The following is a 20,047-nucleotide window of genomic DNA, read 5'->3' as shown; positions in this document are numbered from 1 at the left end:
TTTTTTTTTATGAAGGAATTTGGATGGGTGGTTCAAGTTCTTGACGTGACATAGAGGTGGGAGGGCTATGAAAGAAGTGTGAGGTGTCTGGGCTGTGTGTGTGCTTTTCTGACTTGATCCTCAGCTAAACATTTCCATCCTCGCCGGACAGAGACACCTTTGTTAACCCAGGAGCAGCGAGGTCCCCTTTAGCTTTCACCTCTCCTTCCCTCTGCATCTTCTCATCAGTGTCAGAAATGCCTTGCTCCGGGACTCCATCGCTTCTGCTGCTGCTCCTTGCCGGAATCCTGCTTCCTGCAATGCTCACAGGTAACGTCAGGGATGAAACGTACAAGTATTTGGGAATCGGCAGCGAGTTTAGCCCAAGCCGCTGATTAATTGCAAGCAGTAAAATTAAGTTGCAGGGAGTTGAGGCCTAAGCATGTGTGTGTCGCTGGCCTTTGTCTAGGGATGGATTTCTGACTTCAAGGATTAGTGTAAGTGGCAGTCACACTTACTGGGCTGTATGACCAGTTCACTGTGATTAGAATATGGCAGCCTACCTTTATTACAACATGCCATTGGCCTGCAATTGAAAAGCAAATTATGCTGCCTGTATGGTTTATGATGTCATTGTCTTTTACATGACTCGTTTGTGTATTGCAAAAGCTAATGTACTCATGACATTTAGAGGCACATTTATCAAAGGTCGAATTTCAAATTTGTGTTTTTTTTAAACTCCTTTAAATTTGAATATACTCGAAATTCGATTGGGGGGTTATTTTATAAAAAAAAAAATCAAATATCTAAAACTTGCGCGAATTTTACCGACTGGAAAACTTAAACCGAATTCTAATCGAATTCGACTAATTACGATTCGAGTTTCAGGAAGGCTACGAACATGTCCAAATTGTTCCTTGGGGCTCTCCCATTGACTTATACATAAACTTGGCAGGTTTTATGTGGCGAATAGTTGAATTTGAGTTCTTAAACAGCCAGAGTATGATGAATCTCAAAATTTTAATTAAAACTCAAATCAAGTTTGGATAATTAACAATTTGAATTTGAGTTTTGATCATAAAAAATCGAGAATTCAAATTTTCAATTCGACCCTTAATAAATCTGTCCCTTAATATTTTTTGTCATGCACTAATAAGAATGATTCTAGGCACAAACAGAGGAGAGATTCTGGATATTGGTCTTTGATAAAGTGAACTACAACTCCCAAGATCCGCAGCAATTCAAACAGTGACTGGGTTTCCAGTCTTATAACATGGGAGTCTATGGGGAATAAATTAGGGTCTATAACATGGGAGTCTATGGGGAATAAATTAGGGTATATAACATGGGAGTCTATGGGGGAATAAATTAGGGTATATAGCAGTGCCAAGAACATTCTCTGACGTCCCGTTGTCTCCTGATGTTTGTACAGTCTAGCACCCTAATCCTCCATGTGTGATATATTAATCAATATCTTTTATGCAAATTTGAACTATAGCCTTTGGCATCAGTGCTTAATGAACTAATTATTGGTAGAGCTATTAATCAAGGCTGGCATTTGCCTATTAAATGTTGTTGATGCCGTTGCACCCAGGTTTCAGACACAAACACAGACATGCACCTATTTGTTACCTCTTCTCCTCTGTAAATACGTTGATGTAACATTTGCGGCCGGATACGGGGCAGGGTGTGCGCATGACTCTTTGAGTGGACAAGGTTTCCTTTGTGCAGGGTAACAGGGCGCCTTTCATGCTGCCACTGGCCATTCGCCCGCTGGGGCTACTACCCCTACTCTGACGCCTGCCCAGTGGCCTTGTCCTTTTCTGCTTTAGATCCTTGGCTCTTCCATAGGCAGCATCATTGTTAACCCTTTCTCTTCTTAAAGGGATACTGTCGTAGAAAGAAGTTTTTTTTTTCCAAACTGCATTAGTTAATAGTGCTGTTCCTGCAGAATTCTGCATTGAAATCCATTTCTCAAAAGAGCAAACAGATTTTTTTATATTTAATTTTGAAATTTGACATGGGGCTAGACATATTGTCAGTTTCCCAGCTGCCCTCAGTCATGTGACTTGTGCTCTGATAAACTTCAATCACTCTTTACTGCTGTACTGCAAGTTGGAGTGATATCACCCCCTTCCCCCCCCCCCCCAGCAGCCAAACAAAAGAACAATGGGAAGGTAACCAGATAGCAGCTCCCTAACACAAGATAACAGCTGCCTGGTAGATCTAAGATCAGCACTCAGTAGTAAAATGCAGGTCCCACTGAGACCCATTCAGTTACATTGAGTAGGAGAAACAACAGCCTGCCAGAAAGCAGTTCCATCCTAAAGTTCTGGCTCTTTCTGAAATCACATGACCAGGCAAAATGACCCGAGATGGCTGCCTACACACCAATATTACAACAAAAAATAATACACTTACTAGTTCAGGAATGACATTTTATATTGTAAAGGGAATTATTTGCAGTGTAATTTAAAAATAAAAACATCATAAAAACCATGACAGAATCCCTTTAATGAAAACAGCATGCCGCCAGATAGCTGTGCACCCGTTTCATACACCCATTTATGTAGGAGTATTTCAATATTTAAAATTATGTTGCAAATCCTAGAGGAAAAAACATGGCTCTGTTTAGAATAAGGCCTGCTGGGAACTGGAGATTCATATCACTAATAACATTGAATTTTGGTTCTCCTCTTCCAGATGTTAAAATGGGATCTATTACCCGGAAAACTTATCCAGAAAGTTATCCAGACTTATCCAGAAAGTTCTGAATTACAGGAAGGCTGTCTCCCATAGACTGCATTTTATCCAAATAATTCCAGTTTTTAAAAATGATTTCCTTTTTCTCTGTAATAATAAAACAGTACCTTGTACTTGATCCCAACTAAGATATAATTAATCCTTATTGGAATCAAAACCAGCCTATTGGGTTTATTTAGTGTTTATATGATTTTCTATTAAACTTAAAGGAACAGTAAAAAGTTAGTGTTTTCAAGTAATGAAAATGTCATATAATGTTGCTCTGCACTGGTAAAACTGATGTGTGTGTTTCAGAAACCCTACTATAGTTCATATAAACAAGCTGCTGTGTAGCAATGGTGGTAATTGAAAAAAGGCTATATGGCACAGGATAAATAATGGATAACCGATCTGCTATCTGCTTTGTAACCTGAGCCTTTTGCTACACGGCAGCTTATTTATATAAACTATAGTAGTGTTTCTGAAGCAAACGCAGCAGTTTTATCAGTGCAGGGAAACACTGCATTATATTTTAAGGGTCAGGCCACACAGGCAGATTCAGGGAGATTAGTCGGCCGGCGACAAATCTCTTCATCGGGGCGACTAATCCCCCCAAACTGCCTTCCCGTCGGCTAAAATGTAAATCGCCGGCGGGATGGCACTTGGCACAATTCGTTTTCCATAGTCGCCCGAAGAAAAGGAGATTTGTCACCGGGCGACTAATCTCCCCGAATCTGCCTGTGTGCCCTTTAATTTTTTGAGGTTACTGTTCCATTGAGGGACGAAGATCCAAATTCCATTAATGGAAAACCCCAGGTCCCGAGCTTTATGGATAACTGATCCCATACAAGTAGCTGTCATTTTTTTCCATTGTGCAGGAGTCGGATGTAGGGACTTTAGCCAAACTACAAATCCCACTGTTTAGTACTAGTGACATCACTTAGAAGTCAGTTGCTGAGTTTATACACCCTACTTCTGGCTGAGGAATGCTGGAAATTGTAGTTTCAGAAGGGCAATAGGAGGTTTCATGTCCCTGGATGATGCAGGGTAGGGTTATACGATTGTATGTTACTGATAAAGAATTCTGTTTTCTGAAATGAAGTGGGGGGGGGGCAGAAGCAAATGGAAAAACATCCCTAGCAATGCCATTCTGGAGCCAGGCAGCAATGACAGGACAGTGTCAGATCTCCCAGCGATATGTGGAATGCCTATATTTGTGTTCTCCATTCACAGCAGCTATGTGAAAAGAAAGGGACGTTTTCACAAGCACGGATGTGCCCTCTCTCAGGAGGAGCTGGATGCTTTGTGTTCTCATGAAAGCTTTCATCTGTGTTGTCTACTGTCATTGTGCAGTTCTATAGCGCCACCACTGGTGAGAGCAGTGCAAATGCATGTGCTAGCATGGAAGGATCTAGGGGGTAGTGTCCTCTGCACTCCATCTTAATCAATGGTTTTAATTTTTACAAATGTCTTCCTTTTTCTGTGTACAGGTATGGGACCTTTTATCCAGAATGCTTGGGACATGGATCTACATGCCTTAGGTCTACTAAGTTTAGACTTGGCCTATACTGTAAACCTTAAATAAACCCAATAGGCTGGTTTTGCTTCCAATAAGGATTAATTATATCTTAGTTGGGATCAAGTACAAGCTACTGTTTTATTATTACAGAGAAAATCATTTTAAAAAATGTGGATTATTTGATTGGAAGGGAGTCTATTGGAGATGGCCTTTTTGTAATTCTCAACTTGCTTGATAACGGGTTTCCGAGTAATGGATCGCATACCTGTAGAAATAAAACAGTAGCTTGCGATTGATGGTAACTAAGTTGCATGAATCCATATTGTTGGCAAAACTATCCTACTAGGTCCCTTATCTGGGGAAAAAGAAAAAAAACACCTGCTTCCGAGCATTCTGGATAACAGGTCCCATTCAAGCCAGTGGCTTAGGAGTATGGAGAGCCCCTGTGCAAGGTTTTAGGTGCACAGTATATTAAAATAAATACATAATTATCATAAAAGTGTGAAGCCCAGGGTCCCAATATCACAGAATTGTGGATAGTTTGCATCTCTCCCCCCTCTTTGAAAATATGTCACTGTTGAAGTCATATAATTCTAACTCCTCCCCCCCCCATAAAAAGAAAAATTGAAGACCAATTGCAAAGTTGCTTGGAATTGGACATTCTGCAACATACTAAAAGTTAACTTTAAAGGTGAATAATCCTTTAGCATACAGGTATGGGGCTGGATAAGGGATTCCAGATAAGAAGTCTTTCAGTAATTTGGATTTAAATACTTTAAAGGAATTGTTCAGTATAAAAATAAAAACTCCGTAAATAGGCTGTGCAAAATTAAACATGTTTTCAATATAGTTAGCCAAAAATGTAATGTATAAAGGCTGGAGTTACTGGATGTGTAACATAATAGCCAGAACACTACTTCCTGCTTTTCAGCTCTCTTGGTTTCTGATTGGTTACCAGGCAGTAACCAATCAGTGACTTGAGGGAGAGCCACATGGGTCATAACTGTTGCTTTTGAATCTGAGCTGAATGCTGAGGATCAATTGTAAACAGTTTTGAACAGTTATGTCCCATGTGACCTCCCCTTAAAGTCGCTGACTAACTCAGAGTTAGAGAGCTGCAAAGCAGGAAGTAGTGTTCTGTTATGTTGGACATCCAGTCACTCCAGCCTTTATACATTACATTTTTGGCTAAATATATTAGAAACATTTTTTATTTTGCACAGCCTATTTACCCCATTTTATTTTTTACACTGAACGGTTCCTTTAAGAGAGCACTAAAAACCCAATAGGATTGTTTTGCCTCCAATAAGAATTAATTCTAGCTCTTCTTATTACAAAGTAAAAGGAAATCATTTGAGTAATTTGATTGAAATTGAATTTTAATTCATCCCAGAGGTTTTCCAGTTGGGTTGAGTTCTTCTATTATCATCTTAAAAAAGCAATAAAGTATAGGCCTCACTTTTTGGACAGAGGTATTATCCTGCTGGAAGAGCAAAGAATCTTTCTTAGACTGTTGCTTCAAACTAGGAACCTGGAAACAAGACCCCTGGCTCAAACTATCAAAAATGGACCCAGACCTTTATTCTTCCATCCATGGCTACACATAGTCTTATCTATGGCATTGGCAGCTGATGAGCTTGTGTTGATCATTCGAGAAAAACAGGAAGCAGTTTTGAATTCACATTAGCAATAATAAAAACAGTATAATTGATATTTCACTATACCTGAAAACTTTCGGTTGCAAGCAGGAAAAAGACAGAATAGGAGCCCTAATATTTCAAAACCATATAAAATAAAGATCAGTTAAGTTGCTTAGAACAGGTTCTTGTATAACCGTATAAGTTTCATTAAAGGTGCTCTCCCCTTCACCATCTAGAGACAGAGCTCAATGAGAATGTTCCACTTTTCCCCCCCCCCCCCCATCTGAAATGAGCATCAGGCAGGGGCAAAATGTAGTAGCAATTGGATTGACTTGGGAGTATAAGGGCTAAACTCCACAGGAGATTTTGTAGGATAATATCAGATAGATGTAGTCTCATGGGTCAAAATGTAATGGGGCTGATTGTAAACTACATGGAAGATTTTCCATACGACACCCGTTGTCTGTAGGAAGGGAACGCCGCACGCTGCGTCTTCATCTGACGAGATCAAATCTGATGGTGTCTGACCGACTTATTATCCTTCATTGAAATACATTGAATGTCTGATGTAGATGCATGGAACAAGCTACACCACCCGACTATCTGATCTGACGTTACATTATAGCAATGGGGGATCAGATTTTGTAGAATCCAGCAAAATGTCATGCTGTTTGATGGCAAGATCAGAAAAAAATGTGTCCTGCAAAGTCTCCCATGTAGTTTAGCCCTAACACATTGTTGGCACCCCCTTCCCTCCCTCTCCCTGTCCAATATATACCTGTATTAGTAATTGTTGAGGCTTCAACGGTCAACTCCACAATGAGATGGGGTGGGGGGGGGGTCTGTTTCCCTTTGTTCATATTCTGTATCTGTTGCTCTAGATCAGTGAACCCCAACCAGTGGCTCCTGAGCAACATGTTACTCACCAACCCCCTCAAAGCAAATTATTTTTGAATTTTTGGCTTGGAAGGAAGTTGCTTAAAAACCAGGTGTACTGCCAAACAAAGCCTCCTGTAGGCTGAGAGACCACATAGGGGCTACCAAATAGCCAATCACAGCCCTTATTTGGCACCCCCATGTACTTTTTTTTCATGCTTGTGTTACTCTCCAACTTGTATTTACATTTGAATGTGGCTCAAAAGTTAAAAAGGTTGGGGACCCCTGCTCTAGATGATGGCAGAACTATAGCAGACACATATGACAATATTTAAGCTTTTTTTTTTTTTATGAAGTGAGCGGGCAAAAACATGGACCACACAGCATTTCTAAAACCTGAAAACCGCACATGGTTCACCTTAAAAAAAAATTTTTTTAGCAGGATGTTGAGCAGTGATCCTGGACCAGTGACTTGCAAGCAACATGTTGCTCACCAACACATTGGATGTTGATCCCAGTGAGCTCAAAGCAGCTGCTTATTTTTGAATTTCTGGATTGGAGACAAGTTTTAGTTGAATAAAAATCAGGTGTACTGCCAAACAGATATGTAAAAATAGGCTGGCACACTCCATAAATAGATGCAAAAAACATATCAAGAAGCCTTATGCATTTCATGCCTTTGAAGGCACTTTTTCATAGGCTGCCAAACAGAGCCTCCTGTAGTCTCAGTCCACATAGGGGCTCGCAAAAAGCCAGTCACTGTCCTTCTTTGGGATACCCAGGGACTTTTTTTATGCTTGTGTTGCTCTCTTAGCTCGTTACATTTGAATGTGGCTCACAGGTAAAACAAACGTTGGGGATCCCTGATTTAGTGGTATTGTAACATAATTTGCAGGTTGCTTTTTTTGTGGCTTTTGAATTACTAATTTTTGTTTCAGGCTTGGAATTGCAGCTGCTATCTGGTTGCCAGGGCTTAATTAGCCTAGCGACTGTGCTGCATTATGAAAGAAAGTATGGAAGATAAATCTGGGGCAACTTGAAGCCTGGGTAACGGTGGGTGCGATTCAGTGAGGAGAGGTGAAACTCTTGTGCTCTTCGGAGGCTTCTGCACTTGGGATTTAAAAATAATCAGGACTCACTTTGGATCTGTGCCTGCAAATCCTAGAAAATCATGAGAAATTGGGGGGAATGCATGAGTGTCCCGGGACCAGGAGACAAAGTGCAAAATCTGGTAAATCCTAAAAAAATACAAAATAGGGGCAGGTCTGCATGGATGTAGCAAGCAAAGCCAGTCATCAGCTGCAAGGGTAAATGAGATTTTGAGCTCCATTAAATGGGGCATAGATTCACGGTCGGAGGGGGGGGGGGTAATTCTTCCACTTTACAGAGCTATATATTTATCCTTTTTCCCTTTTCTTTTTTAATAACATTGGGATCAACCATAATTTTTACTGGCCAGGCCTAGCACCAATATGTCTGCCATCTACTGGTGAGCTCTGCCTCAAACTTGAAACCCCACTCAGTGCTCCCCTTGTGCTATTTTTCCATTGCATGCATGTTACTACTGGTGCCTATTAGGGACACAGACATCTCTGCTCTCAGCTCAGGTCATTGTTAAAATATCACCTCTGCCCACACACACGCACTGCTAACATACAGCACCAGCAGTAGGTGCAAAAACCTGGTGCCATTAGTTCTTTAGAGTAGACTTAGTATGTTTGCCAGTTTTGGGTCTGACTGAAGAATACCCCAGTATTTATGGATAATCTGAATGATTGCTTTACAATTGGGATCATACACACACATGGTCCCTTGTCTCACCACAATTTAGTTCAAGGAGTCACTCCTGGGATTTCTTCTTTCCTCTTTGTTTGTTTCTACCAGTTTTACATTTTTCTTTTAAGAAGGGATACTGTCATGGGAAAAAAATTCTGCGCTGAAATCCATTTCTCAAAAGAGCAAATAGATTTTTTTATATTTCATTTTGAAATCTGACATGGGGCTAGACATGTTTTCAGTTTCCCAGTTGCCCCAGTCATGTGACTTGTGCTCTGATAAACTTCAGTCACTTTTTACTGCTGTACTGCAGCTGTACTTCCCCCCCCCCCCCCAGCAGCCTAACAACAGAACAATGTAAAGATAACCAGATAGCAGCTCCCTAAACAAGATAACAGCTGCCTGGTAGATATAAGAACAGCACTCAATAGGAAAATCCATGTCCCACTGTGACACATTCAGTTACATTGAGTAGGAGAAACAACAGCCTGGCTCTTTCTGAAAGCACATGACCAGGCAAAATGACCTGAGATGACTGCCTACACACCAATATTACAACTAAAAAAATATACTTGTTGGAGTAGGAAATTAATTGTATATGGTAGAGTGAAGTATTTGCTGTGTAAATAGAAAAATGACTTAATCCCTTTAAACTCTGGCACCATCTCATTAGCCTTGTGCTCTTATAGCAAGATGGAATCCAATGTGCCTGAGTGATTCTTGGGAAGCTAGTGTGGTAGCCTAAATACTACCTGCCTGTAGGTTTTGTGCAGATTGCGATGGTAAAACCAGTTCTGGTGCAAATCTCATTGGCAAAGAAAATGCTGTTCCACAGCAAAACATTCCATATTGAGTTTAATTGTCCATTGGTTCCAGTTCAAGGAAAGTCTCATCCACAAACGTAATGACTGAGCATATATGGTGCTTATCTTCTTTCTCAAAGGGTTACTTTGAACATGAAAATGAACTTGCTGAACCACAATTGCTCCACCCTCCAGTTGTGTTTAAGGGTTTCGGCAAGAATTTGTTAATATGGGGTTGTAGGTTCTATCCAATGATGAATTGAGCGGATAAAATGGTGTCCGGGTTAAAAAAAAATGAAATAAAGAGGTAAAATGGGTTATTTGGAATCCTTTTCATCTTGTTCCCCATACATTTTACCATTTGCTTCTGGGGCTGATACCAATTCTAAAGCAAAAAGAAGCCAATAATTCATCCGGCATTCTGCAATCAGATCCCAAAACTGGTCAGCTCTTTGCAGGGCCGCCATCAGGGAGGGACAGGGGGGACAAGTGTCCCGGGCATGAAGGGGGGCCCAGCAGTGCTGCAGTTTAGAAAGATCTGGGCCCCCTTGCCAGCACCGAAGATCTTGCGGCCAGCCGAACAGCCGAAAATGCGGAAGTGCCGAAAAGCCAAACAGCCGAACTCCCGTAGCGGCGAAAAGATCTGAAGTCATGAAAACAGCCAAAGCCGAAGTCTCGAAGCGGCGAAAAGACCCGAAGTCATGAGAGGAAGCGAAGTTGAAGTCCTGAAGCAATTCTACTGAGTGCAATTCTACTGAGCACCAATTTGTGGTTTTGTTTTGTTTTTTTGTAATCCCCTGGCCACAAAAGTATTATTTTAATATTCATAGGCCCCTGCCACCAATGTTTTTTTTTTTAAATATTTTTTGGGGCCCCAATTTTTTTTTAACTTTTAAGGGGGGCCCTGGCGCCAATGTTTTTTTAAAAAAATATTATGTTGGGGGACTTGTTTTTTTTAAACTTATAAGGGGGGCCCTGACCATCAATAGCTTTTTATAACTTGTGTGTGGGGGGGTTACTTTTTTAGCGCTGATGTCTGTGTGGTCTTTTAACTGTGATGCGGAGTGGGCGGGGCTTGGGTGCCAGGGTGGGTGGGTGCGTGCGCCCAGAGGGCCACGAAAATGTTGTTGTACGGTGCCCCGTGATTTCTAATGGCGGCCCTGGCTCTTTGTACAAGCGAGAAATCCTCTTATTGGCTCTACTAGGAGAATAGATACGAGTCACTCTAAGGGGCAGATTTATTAAAATGTGAGATTGGAGCTCACCACAGAAACATTCACTTCATTCCTGTGGGATTTTTAGAATCATATTTATCATTTGGGAGAATGTTAGAGTTCACCATTTCATAAATATATTTCTAAGAATCCCATAGGAATGAAGAGAAAGTGAGCAAATATTTCTGTGGTGAGCTCCAATCTCACATTTTGATAAATCTGCCCCTAATTGTTAGGACTGTTATACAATTGCCAGAACCCACACTCAATTCCAGCACAAGATGCAGGGAGTTGTAAAGTAACTGTAACTTTATTTTTTCTGGAGACCAAATTTTACACTCACAGCAGCCATTACATTTTAACAAAATCTTACACACTTCTTCAAAGTCAGGCATTCACAGAACAGTTCAGTTCTCAGTTACAAAATGTTGGTTTATTACTCCCGACCCTTTGAAGTGTCCTCTCCCATCCTTGCCACCAGCCAACCAATCTTCCTTTAATTCCTTCTTGGCTAAGAGCACAAAGCATTCTTGTGTGCACAGGTCAGAATTAATGCAAAATTTTGTGTTTCTTCTCCCATGGACTCCATTTTATCTAAATAGTCCAGCTTGTACTTACTTGATCCCAACTAAGATATTATTAATTCTTATTGGACGCAGAACCAGCCTATTGGGCTTATTTACTGTTTACATGATTTTTTTAGTAGACTTAAAGTATGAAGATCCAAATTACGGACAGATCCATTATCTGGAAAACCTCAGGTCCCGAGCCTTCTGAATAGCATGTCCCATACCTGTACTTCCTTACTCCCTCCTCATACTCTCCAGGATCTGCACGGCCGTGCTTCTGCTCACTTTAGCCCTAACTGGCGGCTAACCTGCTGGGAAGTTACTGCCACTCTCTCCTCTGTGGGACTCTTAGCTGCCATGCTCACTTGCCTGCTCTATCCCACAAAAGAAAATACAGATACATACAGTCTCTCCCAAAATGTGAAAAATGGAATGAGGGACAAAAAGCTATGTTGCAAGTAACATTTTTTGACCATGTCCATTTTATGACCACACCCCCTAAATACCTTGTCCAGTTTACAAAATTTGGCAGGTTATGGAAAGTCTGAACACATTTCTGCGGGTTTTAGGGCCATGTTTTATGTTCTTACAGTTTTGCTAATAAAAGTGAATTGCCCTTTAAGCTGCAAGTCTCAGTTCTCCCAAGAGGCCTGCTTGTCTTAAGTAGTTACAATTGTATCTTTGCTTATCTTAAACTATAACAAATGTATCTAAGTGCAGGTACTGAGTATTCTGGGCTCTCTGGCAAAAGCCTCTTGTTTAATTAAGTTTCAGAAATTATGTATCTTTTTCTGGCGTCAGTGCAGGAGATCAAAGGGAAATGGGACATTTCAGTAACAATCCAGGACTGTGCGCTGAGCTGCCAAAAGGGAACAATAGGGAGGTATGCAACTATCCTATACTGGCTAAACACTCAGCTTCCTTGCTCACTTTTATTGCTGACTGTAGTTCTCTTATTACAGGTAGGTGTTCCTCCCATTACACACTTTACCTTGTTTCTTGTATCCTTTTGTATACTCCCCCCCCCTCTCTCTAGTGGTGGAACACTATAATTACAACTTACAACTGCCTATACTAAATCTACCATGCCATCTAGTGGCCAAACATAATAATGAGCCCAAAATAACTTTTGTTTCACCCCTTAAACACTGAGAGGCACAACATCCGCCTGTTGGAGGCAAATTTTGGTGCAGAACGGAAGTGCATTTTACTCCAAAGTCCACTCCGTCTGTGCCAGTTCTCACTGATGTTACAGATATGCCAGTACAGAAAACGCCTGTTCGACTTGGCCCTAAGGAATTGTATGTGATTAATATGGATAATATGGTGCTGTATTTAGTTACATTAGGTGTTGTTTATTCACCAATACAAATGCTTTATTCAATTTGATTTTGCATTTAAACACAGCAGTGGTAGGGTCTATCTGGCAAAGAGACACATCCTCAAAATGTTAAAGATGACAATAAAACACTGGGGGGCTCCCCTGCTCTTAATATCCCTGTTATGTTGGACTCAGCTTGAAGGCTTCTTACGGGGAACTTTGGAGTCTATTTGCTCTCCTATATACTCCAGGAAGCCCAGCTTGATAGTTATAGGGGTTTCTGCTTAAAATACATTTTGTCTGTGGTTGTAAAGGAGAACTAAAGCCTGTGTCATATCTTCGCCCCAATCCCACCCCCTCCACTTAAAGGGATAGTATACCCCCTTTTCCAACATTGGTTTAATGAGTAGAACCTACTGTATACTGAACATCCATTATTTTAATAATATCTATGGTTTTTGTTATTTCTTTCTTTAAACAGGGCAAAATATGAAAATGAAACTAAAGTCACATTCTACTAGAATCCAAAGAGCCTCTGTATAATTGAACCCCTCCCTTCACAGCCTGTTATCTCTGTATATAAAGGGCATCTCATTATACAGAGGCTTCTCAGTGGGCTGCTGGTTTGTTTGACTTTGCTCTTTGGGATCAGGAAGTACAATGTGATTTTAGTTTCATTTTCAAATGTTGCCATGTTTAGTGCAAAAAATGACATAAACCATAGATGTTTCCTAATTAAAACAATCAAGAAAACCAGGGTCGTACTGAGGCATCCAGAGCCCATTGGGGCTATGACTTCAAGGGCCCTCCTCACCCCTCCCAAATACCCTATACCTTTTACTTCACTCCTCCTTAACTTTCTGCCTATGGTCTGGGGAGAGGGGAGAGTCAGGGCGGGGGAGCAGGCGTTTGTCAGTGGAGCCCACTGGAGTTTTTTTTCCTGGTGTCCCTCCAGCCCAGTCCTACACTGAGCAAAACTTATGTTCAGCACAAGCCCTATTCATTGAGCCAATGTTGAAAAAGAGAATATATCTCCATTTAAACATCCTTGTTTGTTGTACCTTGGTCATTATCCCCCTAATTACAAGGGGTTCATTGTCAGCTCCTCAGTACAACTCTTGTACCACCTGCCCGTTGAGCCTGCGCTTAGGTAAGTGCTCCTTTCCAACAAGCAAACGGACAATCAATTCAATATACAATAACTTTATGCTTTGCGCAGTGCAAACTATACATAGAAAGAGAATATAGATTTTCTCTGCAATTATCTTCTAAAGCAAACGATCAGCTGTCATAAGCCATCCACCCTGCTGAGATCTGGAGGCGTTGAATAAAATAGCGTTTTACATAACAATAGCAATTTTATCTGTGACTTTGAGTGAATCATATTTCATTCTTCTCTGCCTCTCCCCTTAACCGACTGCATTCTGCCCGCAATGCTTTTTTCTCTTTCTCACTGACGCTTCACTGGCCCCTCTATTTCTCTCGGAAGTGCAGAAATGCCACAGGGTTATTATGGGAAGGGCACCTCATGCTACTGGTAGAGCTGCACTAACCCTTCAACTGCCCTTGTAGCTTTGCTGGATATCGATCATCTCTTCTATAACCCAATAATTAGCAAAGCTTCCCATCCTGACTCCCAAATGTCCCCATTCTGAAGTCCTGGGATTGGGCAGCACAAAATATAGGCAACTGTCATTGGCCACACACACAAGGGGCAGATGGGAGCGGATCAGTGTATATAAACTAGAGGAATGTGATGCCCTAAAGCACTAATAAAGACTTTTTAAATAAGAAGTTCTACTCTGTGGCGCTGTTCTAACGTTCCTATTTGTGATGGCAGTGGAAAGTGGCCATTGAAGAATGTGCACAACTGCACAAAGAAGCGATAATCGTTGAGATGACTGCTAGTTTTGCTATAAACTAGAAGAGAAAACACCTGTGTCCCATGAGCCAAATTCCCTGGTTCCCGCACAATAAATTTACTGGCTGCCAGCAGTTGTTTCCATTGTTTGCAGCCAGTATTACACTGGGGTGTCCAGGGCCCACCAGGTCTGCGAACTAGGGTTGCCACCTTTTCTGGAAAAAAAATACTGGCCTTCCTATATATTTATCTTTTTTCCCTATTAATAACATTGGGATCAGACATCACTTTTACCGTCCAGGCCGGTAAAATGCCGGCCAGGTGGCAACCCTACTGCCAACTCAGGGGTCCCCCATCCCAGTTGTGGCTTTCCTCTCACCAGTCACAGGCCACCCCTGTCCCAGTCACAGCCCTACTTGCCCCACCGCCCTCATGCACAACTTTTTACCTTTGGTGGCCACAACGAGGGGAGCACCCACCATTCCTGGTGGGGATCAGGCCTGGGTTGTTTGCAGCAGAAATCCATGGTTGAAGATAAACACTAAAAAAACATTTATCTCCAAAAGTACAAGAAAAATATTAAAACCCAATTTAAAAATAAAGAAGCACCACGACAAGTTCCTCTTTAGGGTGGCACACGTTGCTATTCGGGGAGATTAGTCGTCCACGTCCATCGACAAAAAGCCTCTTCTTTGGATGACTAATCTCTCCTGAATGCCTTCCCGCCAGCTAGAAAATTGCCGGCAGGATGGCACTCGAATCACTTTGACTTTCTGAAGTCGCCCAAAGTTTCCTTGTGAGGCAACTTCAGAAACGAGTTCCGAGTGCCATCCCACTGGCGATTTACATTCTAGCTGGCGGGAAGGCATTTAGGAGAGATTAGTCACCCAAAAAAGAGTTGAGTTGTCGCTGGGCTACTAATCTCCCCAAGTAGCAGCGTGTGCCACCACCATTATAGGAGCACCAATAATGAAAATGCTATTCTGCAAATACATTCTTGGCAGAAAAAGTCACATTATGGATACAAAATGCTGTCGTCCTGTATGTATAGAAAGAGCTACAACTGGCCGGGGCACAATGATATGATAATGAATAGAAATTTTACTCTAATCAATGTATTCTAAACAGCTTCTCTGTTACCCGCTGTGAGAATTGGCCCTTCATCCCGAGATATATTCATTATGAATGGTATCAGACCGTCTTGAAGAAACACAAAAGAAAAGAAAATAGGGAAATAGAATATTATATTTAATATTCATTTTATGTATGTAACCCCCATATTTTTGTCTTGTTATGCCTTTCGAAAATTGTGGGGAATGATGAGCATGGCACATGGGGATATCTCTGAGTGTAAGCTCTTTATTTCAGGGACATCCTATGGTCTCACTACCACTAGTCTTCATTCATTGGTTCACTTCCAGCACATGATGGGGATTATGTACTAATATGAGTCAAGTTGGCTTCAGTTGAGTAACCAATAGCAGTTAATCAGCAGTAAGATTTTACTCTATTCATTAAAAGAATAAATGCAGTTATCTGATTGGTGGATTTGGAGTACTAGATTTTACCAAACTTGTTAATGTTAATACTTAATACTATAGCATTTAGTTAATAAATAAAGTAGCGACTTTGCTTTGGTCAAGTCAAACAGCTTGCCTAAGATGCAAGATAAGGCATCCATGTTTATGTGCATCAACACTACTGCTTTGGAAGATTAATCCCTGATGTATTGGGTTTGTGTTCAGCAGGGTATCCTCAAGCTGCAGCCCCCACTCACTGGTTTGAGCCTCCGGAGCTACCGTCAGGTGTAGAACCTATAGAAACGACACCTTCAGTCCGCCTTTCCGATGTAACTGGCATTCCTCCTGATGCTTCTGAGCCAGATCCCACGCATGAAGACCCTCTGGGAAATGATGATGGTAGGTGCCATACTTACAGAGGTTGCTCCTATTTGACATATATGATAACATTGGGCAGTGCTAGATTAATAGAGGGCATTCAATCCCCTTGAGCTGTAGGGGAGAGTGAGAATAAATCTTGAATGAATTACAGTTCACCCTAACCAGAAATTTGAAGACTTGCTCTGGGAGCAAGTGTGTGTGAAATTCAGAAACCTTTCTTCAGCTCACTGTGGTATCAACTAGCTACCCATACAAAAAAGAGTGTTACGTGCTTAGTGTTTCAAAGCTATCAAAAGTTTAGGGGCCCCTATTGCCTAGAGTCAGTATATATTACTTGGCCCTTACTATTTGTCAAAGGGGACCTGTCACCCAGACATAAAAAGGTGTATAATAAAAGTCCATTTCAAATTAAACATGAGACCCAAATTATTTTTTTTATTAAACCATTCATAGCTGTTGTAAACTCATTTAAAAATCTCAGCTGTCAATCAAATATTGCCTGCCCCTTCTCTATGCCGTAGGCATAGAGGCGGGGCAGGCAATTATTTTCAGCACTTCCTAGATATCGCTGTTCTCCCCACATTCCCTTAACCATTTAATTGTGTAGAAAGTGCATGGGGATGGACATCAGGTCCCCCATTCTGGTGCACAAACAAGATTCTGAGATGACACAAGACTTGTCTTAATAACAGTGTCCCCAAAATGGCTCCTGCCTGCTTGTTATAATTATGAATTCCCAGACTGAAGGAAACAAGATTCAAATCATTTATATAGTGTGATTAAAATTCATTTTGCTTGACTAACGTGCTAAAATAGGATCTGAAACGCATTGTGCATATACTTCAGCAAAATTTGCATTAAAAATAGCGTGTTTCTGCTCTGCACCATCCATTCCTGGCATCAGGAAGCAATGTTTTGCCTCCATGAGGTTGAACTGGATGTTGCTTTCTTTGCCTTAGGCCTCTGCCATTTCTCTACCAGTACCCAATTCCTCCTTCAGCAGCTCCAAATCCTGCTGATAATAGAGTACCCCTATCTGAGGAACACTGAGCAAGGAACAAGAAAGCATTTTGGCACCAATGTCTCCCTTCTTCCTGTCACTGCTCTTTGTACATTCATTTGTTATTGTTATTTTATTCGGATCACTGACTAGCGGAGATGGCACAGATCTCCATCTGAGGACCACAGCAGACAAAATGCCTGAAGCCTTAAGGTGGCCATAGAAGCACTGATAATATTGTACAAAACTAAATGTCATACAATATTCGGTGTGTGTATGGTGGGAGACGAGCCGACCGATATGGTTAGAAGATTTGGATATTAGTTCACTCGTTGATCGGGCTGGCTGGAAATTTTTGATCAGGTGACTTTGAAGTGCTGAATGGTCAAATACAGGTAGAATTCTATTTTCAAATTTTCTACCTGTAAATCTGACGATTCAGCTCTACGCGCTTGTGTTGAAAGAACGATCTTTCCTGTGACCAATGGTCCCAAGAAAGATCGTAATTGTTACATCTATGGCCACGTTAACTTTACACAAATTTAATTCAGGTTAAGCCACTTAGCTCATGATTTGAGTACAGATATAGTCTATAAGTCATTCAGTCTTAATTCCGTTTTAATTCCAAGAATATCTAAGACAGAAAATACATATTCGCCCCAAATCACACCCTAACGTCCTTCAAACTGGGCTTTAAGGTGTATCTAGGAAAGCACTTGGCTATATTCCCCAGTTCTTATACTAACGGGCTGGTGTTCAAGCCCACGGTAAGGGAACCGCCCCCTAGATTAGTGATCCCCAACCAGCTGCTTGTTGCTCCAAGCAGGTACTTATTTTTAAATTCCAGGCTTGGAGTTAAGTTTTAGCTGCATAAAAATGTACTGCTAAACAGAGCCTCCTGTAGGCTGCCAGTCCATATAGGGGCTACCAAATAGCCAATCACAGCCCTTATTTGGCACCCCTGGGATCTTTTTTCATCCCTGCATTACTCTCCAACTTTTCTTTTACTTTTGAATGTGGCTCATGGCAAAAAAGGGTTGGGGATCCTTGCCCTAGATCATCATGAAGAGGAGTTGGAATAAATAAACTTAATAGGCCTTTGTCTTCCTTTAACCTAAGTTGCTAGGCTGGACATGTTTTTTGGTGGGAAGTGCTGTATACCGGACTTTTGTTGAACAAAGTTCTATGTTACCACTTTAGGGCAATGGCACACTGTGATTTTCTAGTATTACATTAAGACAAAATGCTAAAAACATTCAAAGTGAACAGGAATCACCACTATGTACCAGATCCTGTCTGCTGACAGTTAACAGAACCTGGAGACTAGTGGCAATTGCCCGTTTTCTTTGAATTTCTACCTACAGCTTCAGTAGCATAGTGTCTGCAACTCAAGTCCAAAGTGTCTGCTATGGCCAGGCCTACTGCAAATGTAATGGCAAACTGCCCTCTGTATTTCCTATAATGTTCTCATCATCTTCTTCATTTACTTTGCAGGTTCTCTGGGTCCTGGGGCCGTTGCTGCAATAGTCCTGGCCGCACTACTGGGCACCTCTGTCCTCATCGCTCTCATCGTCATCACTCTCAGAAAGTTCTCTGCTCCTTAAAACCAATCAATGTATATATATCTCTACAAACAGTGAGGGATCATTAGTGGCCCAGGTGCAAAGGCAAGACGACAAAGTGAGCAGATACTGCAGATGGAGCCCTGTTTTATTACCCTGGCTCTATACATGAAGCATTGTTTCTGGGGGGGGGAATTCACGTCCATCCTCAGGACCCAGAAGACATCAGTGCATAAGAGCGACGCCTGATAGTGACATGTTATTCACGTGCATTATTTAATTAGCAACATATCTGAACATAAAGATTCATATCAAACTTTGCTTAGAAAGATAAAACATCTTTACACTCTGTCAACATTTATTTGGATTCGCGTCATTCCCATAAATAAAGATTCTGTTCCTAAGACGTAATTCTTTTATTCAGTCGCCCTAGTGGGTGTGGGCAGATAGGTTGGCTCCGCCCCAGTGCATGGCCGCTGTCCATAATGAGACAGACCTGACTCCAAACAAACAAGTGACCCCACCTGCAAAATGTTTGCTTACTTCAATGTTCACAGACAAATACTGTAAATCTTCTCCACCAATCAAATCTTGTTTTTTTTCACAGCTGATGGCATTAAACACTACACACCCTGTACATTTGCCTGTGTTCCATATATCTATGTATATATCTATATATCTCCATGTGTCTTCCATTCACAGTACATTCTGCTAATACACTGTCATTCACACAGTGAGCTGCAGAGGGCGTCCTTGTTTCCTGTACATCAGTAACACAATGCTGGATGTATATAATGTACATAGATTTCTATAGGATATTTGCGTTGCAGACACGCGGCTCCTCTGTTCTGTGCATGCTGCCCCTGGGGGCTTGTCCTTAGCTGAGGGGGGTCACTGCCGCGTTCTGCTTCCCATCTTCCGTCGGTCTTTGTTCTGGCTTCCCTCCTCAGGTTTGTGCACCCGAAAGCATTCCTTGAGGTTCTGTGTCCGGATATTGGGGTTCATTATTTCTTCGACCACTGTGCGGGGGAACCAGCCTTTCTCCTGGTCATGCAAACGCTCCCCGAAAACCCAACCTGAATATTATGGAAGAAAATGCATCCCTTTAAAGATAGTAAAGCTTAACCAAAGAAGTAGACCAGAAATGTTGTACAATATGTTTTTGGCTTCTGTACCAGCCCAAGGCAACCACAGCCCTTTAGCAGTAAAGATCTGTGTCTCCAAAGATGCCCCAGTAGCTCCCCATCTTCTTTTCTACTGATTCACTGCACATGTTCTGTGCTG

The 20,047-nt window shown here is 41.5% G+C and overlaps 2 protein-coding genes across 4 annotated transcripts in view; one reads left to right on the top strand and one right to left on the bottom strand.

The window, feature by feature from the left end:
- On the top strand, positions 1 to 19,166 carry snorc.L (secondary ossification center associated regulator of chondrocyte maturation L homeolog). 2 transcript variants are annotated; one of them, XM_018263891.2, is made up of 3 exons: positions 1 to 309; positions 16,046 to 16,219; positions 18,696 to 19,166. In XM_018263891.2, exons 1-3 carry the CDS (start codon positions 237 to 239, stop codon positions 18,803 to 18,805), a joined length of 357 nt encoding a protein of 118 aa, XP_018119380.2. In that variant the 5' UTR covers positions 1 to 236; the 3' UTR covers positions 18,806 to 19,166. The 2 variants fall into 2 exon arrangements, with proteins under 2 accessions (XP_018119380.2, XP_018119381.2); XM_018263892.2 differs by having other exon boundaries at positions 3 to 309; positions 16,049 to 16,219.
- ngef.L (neuronal guanine nucleotide exchange factor L homeolog) overlaps positions 19,165 to 20,047 on the bottom strand; it is an 83,946-nt gene continuing 83,063 nt past the window's right edge. For both annotated transcript variants that reach the window (XM_018263890.2, XM_041563442.1), the window contains one exon: positions 19,165 to 19,839. In XM_018263890.2, coding sequence (XP_018119379.1) covers positions 19,655 to 19,839 — 185 coding nt within the window. In that variant the 3' untranslated portion in view covers positions 19,165 to 19,654. The remainder of the gene's footprint in view (positions 19,840 to 20,047) is intronic.

This window comes from Xenopus laevis, chromosome 5L (genome assembly GCF_017654675.1).
Source record: "Xenopus laevis strain J_2021 chromosome 5L, Xenopus_laevis_v10.1, whole genome shotgun sequence".
Taxonomy (NCBI): domain Eukaryota; kingdom Metazoa; phylum Chordata; class Amphibia; order Anura; family Pipidae; genus Xenopus; species Xenopus laevis.
This window is presented reverse-complemented; position numbering and strand designations above follow the sequence as displayed.

Coding starts and splice junctions, on each gene's coding strand:
- snorc.L (XM_018263891.2), top strand. CDS start 237: ATGCCTTGCTCCGGGACTCCATCGCTTCTGCTGCTGCTCCTTGCCGGA. Junction 310..16,045: donor GCTTCCTGCAATGCTCACAG/GTAACGTCAGGG, acceptor GTTTGTGTTCAG/CAGGGTATCCTCAAGCTGCA. Junction 16,220..18,695: donor CCCTCTGGGAAATGATGATG/GTAGGTGCCATA, acceptor TTTACTTTGCAG/GTTCTCTGGGTCCTGGGGCC.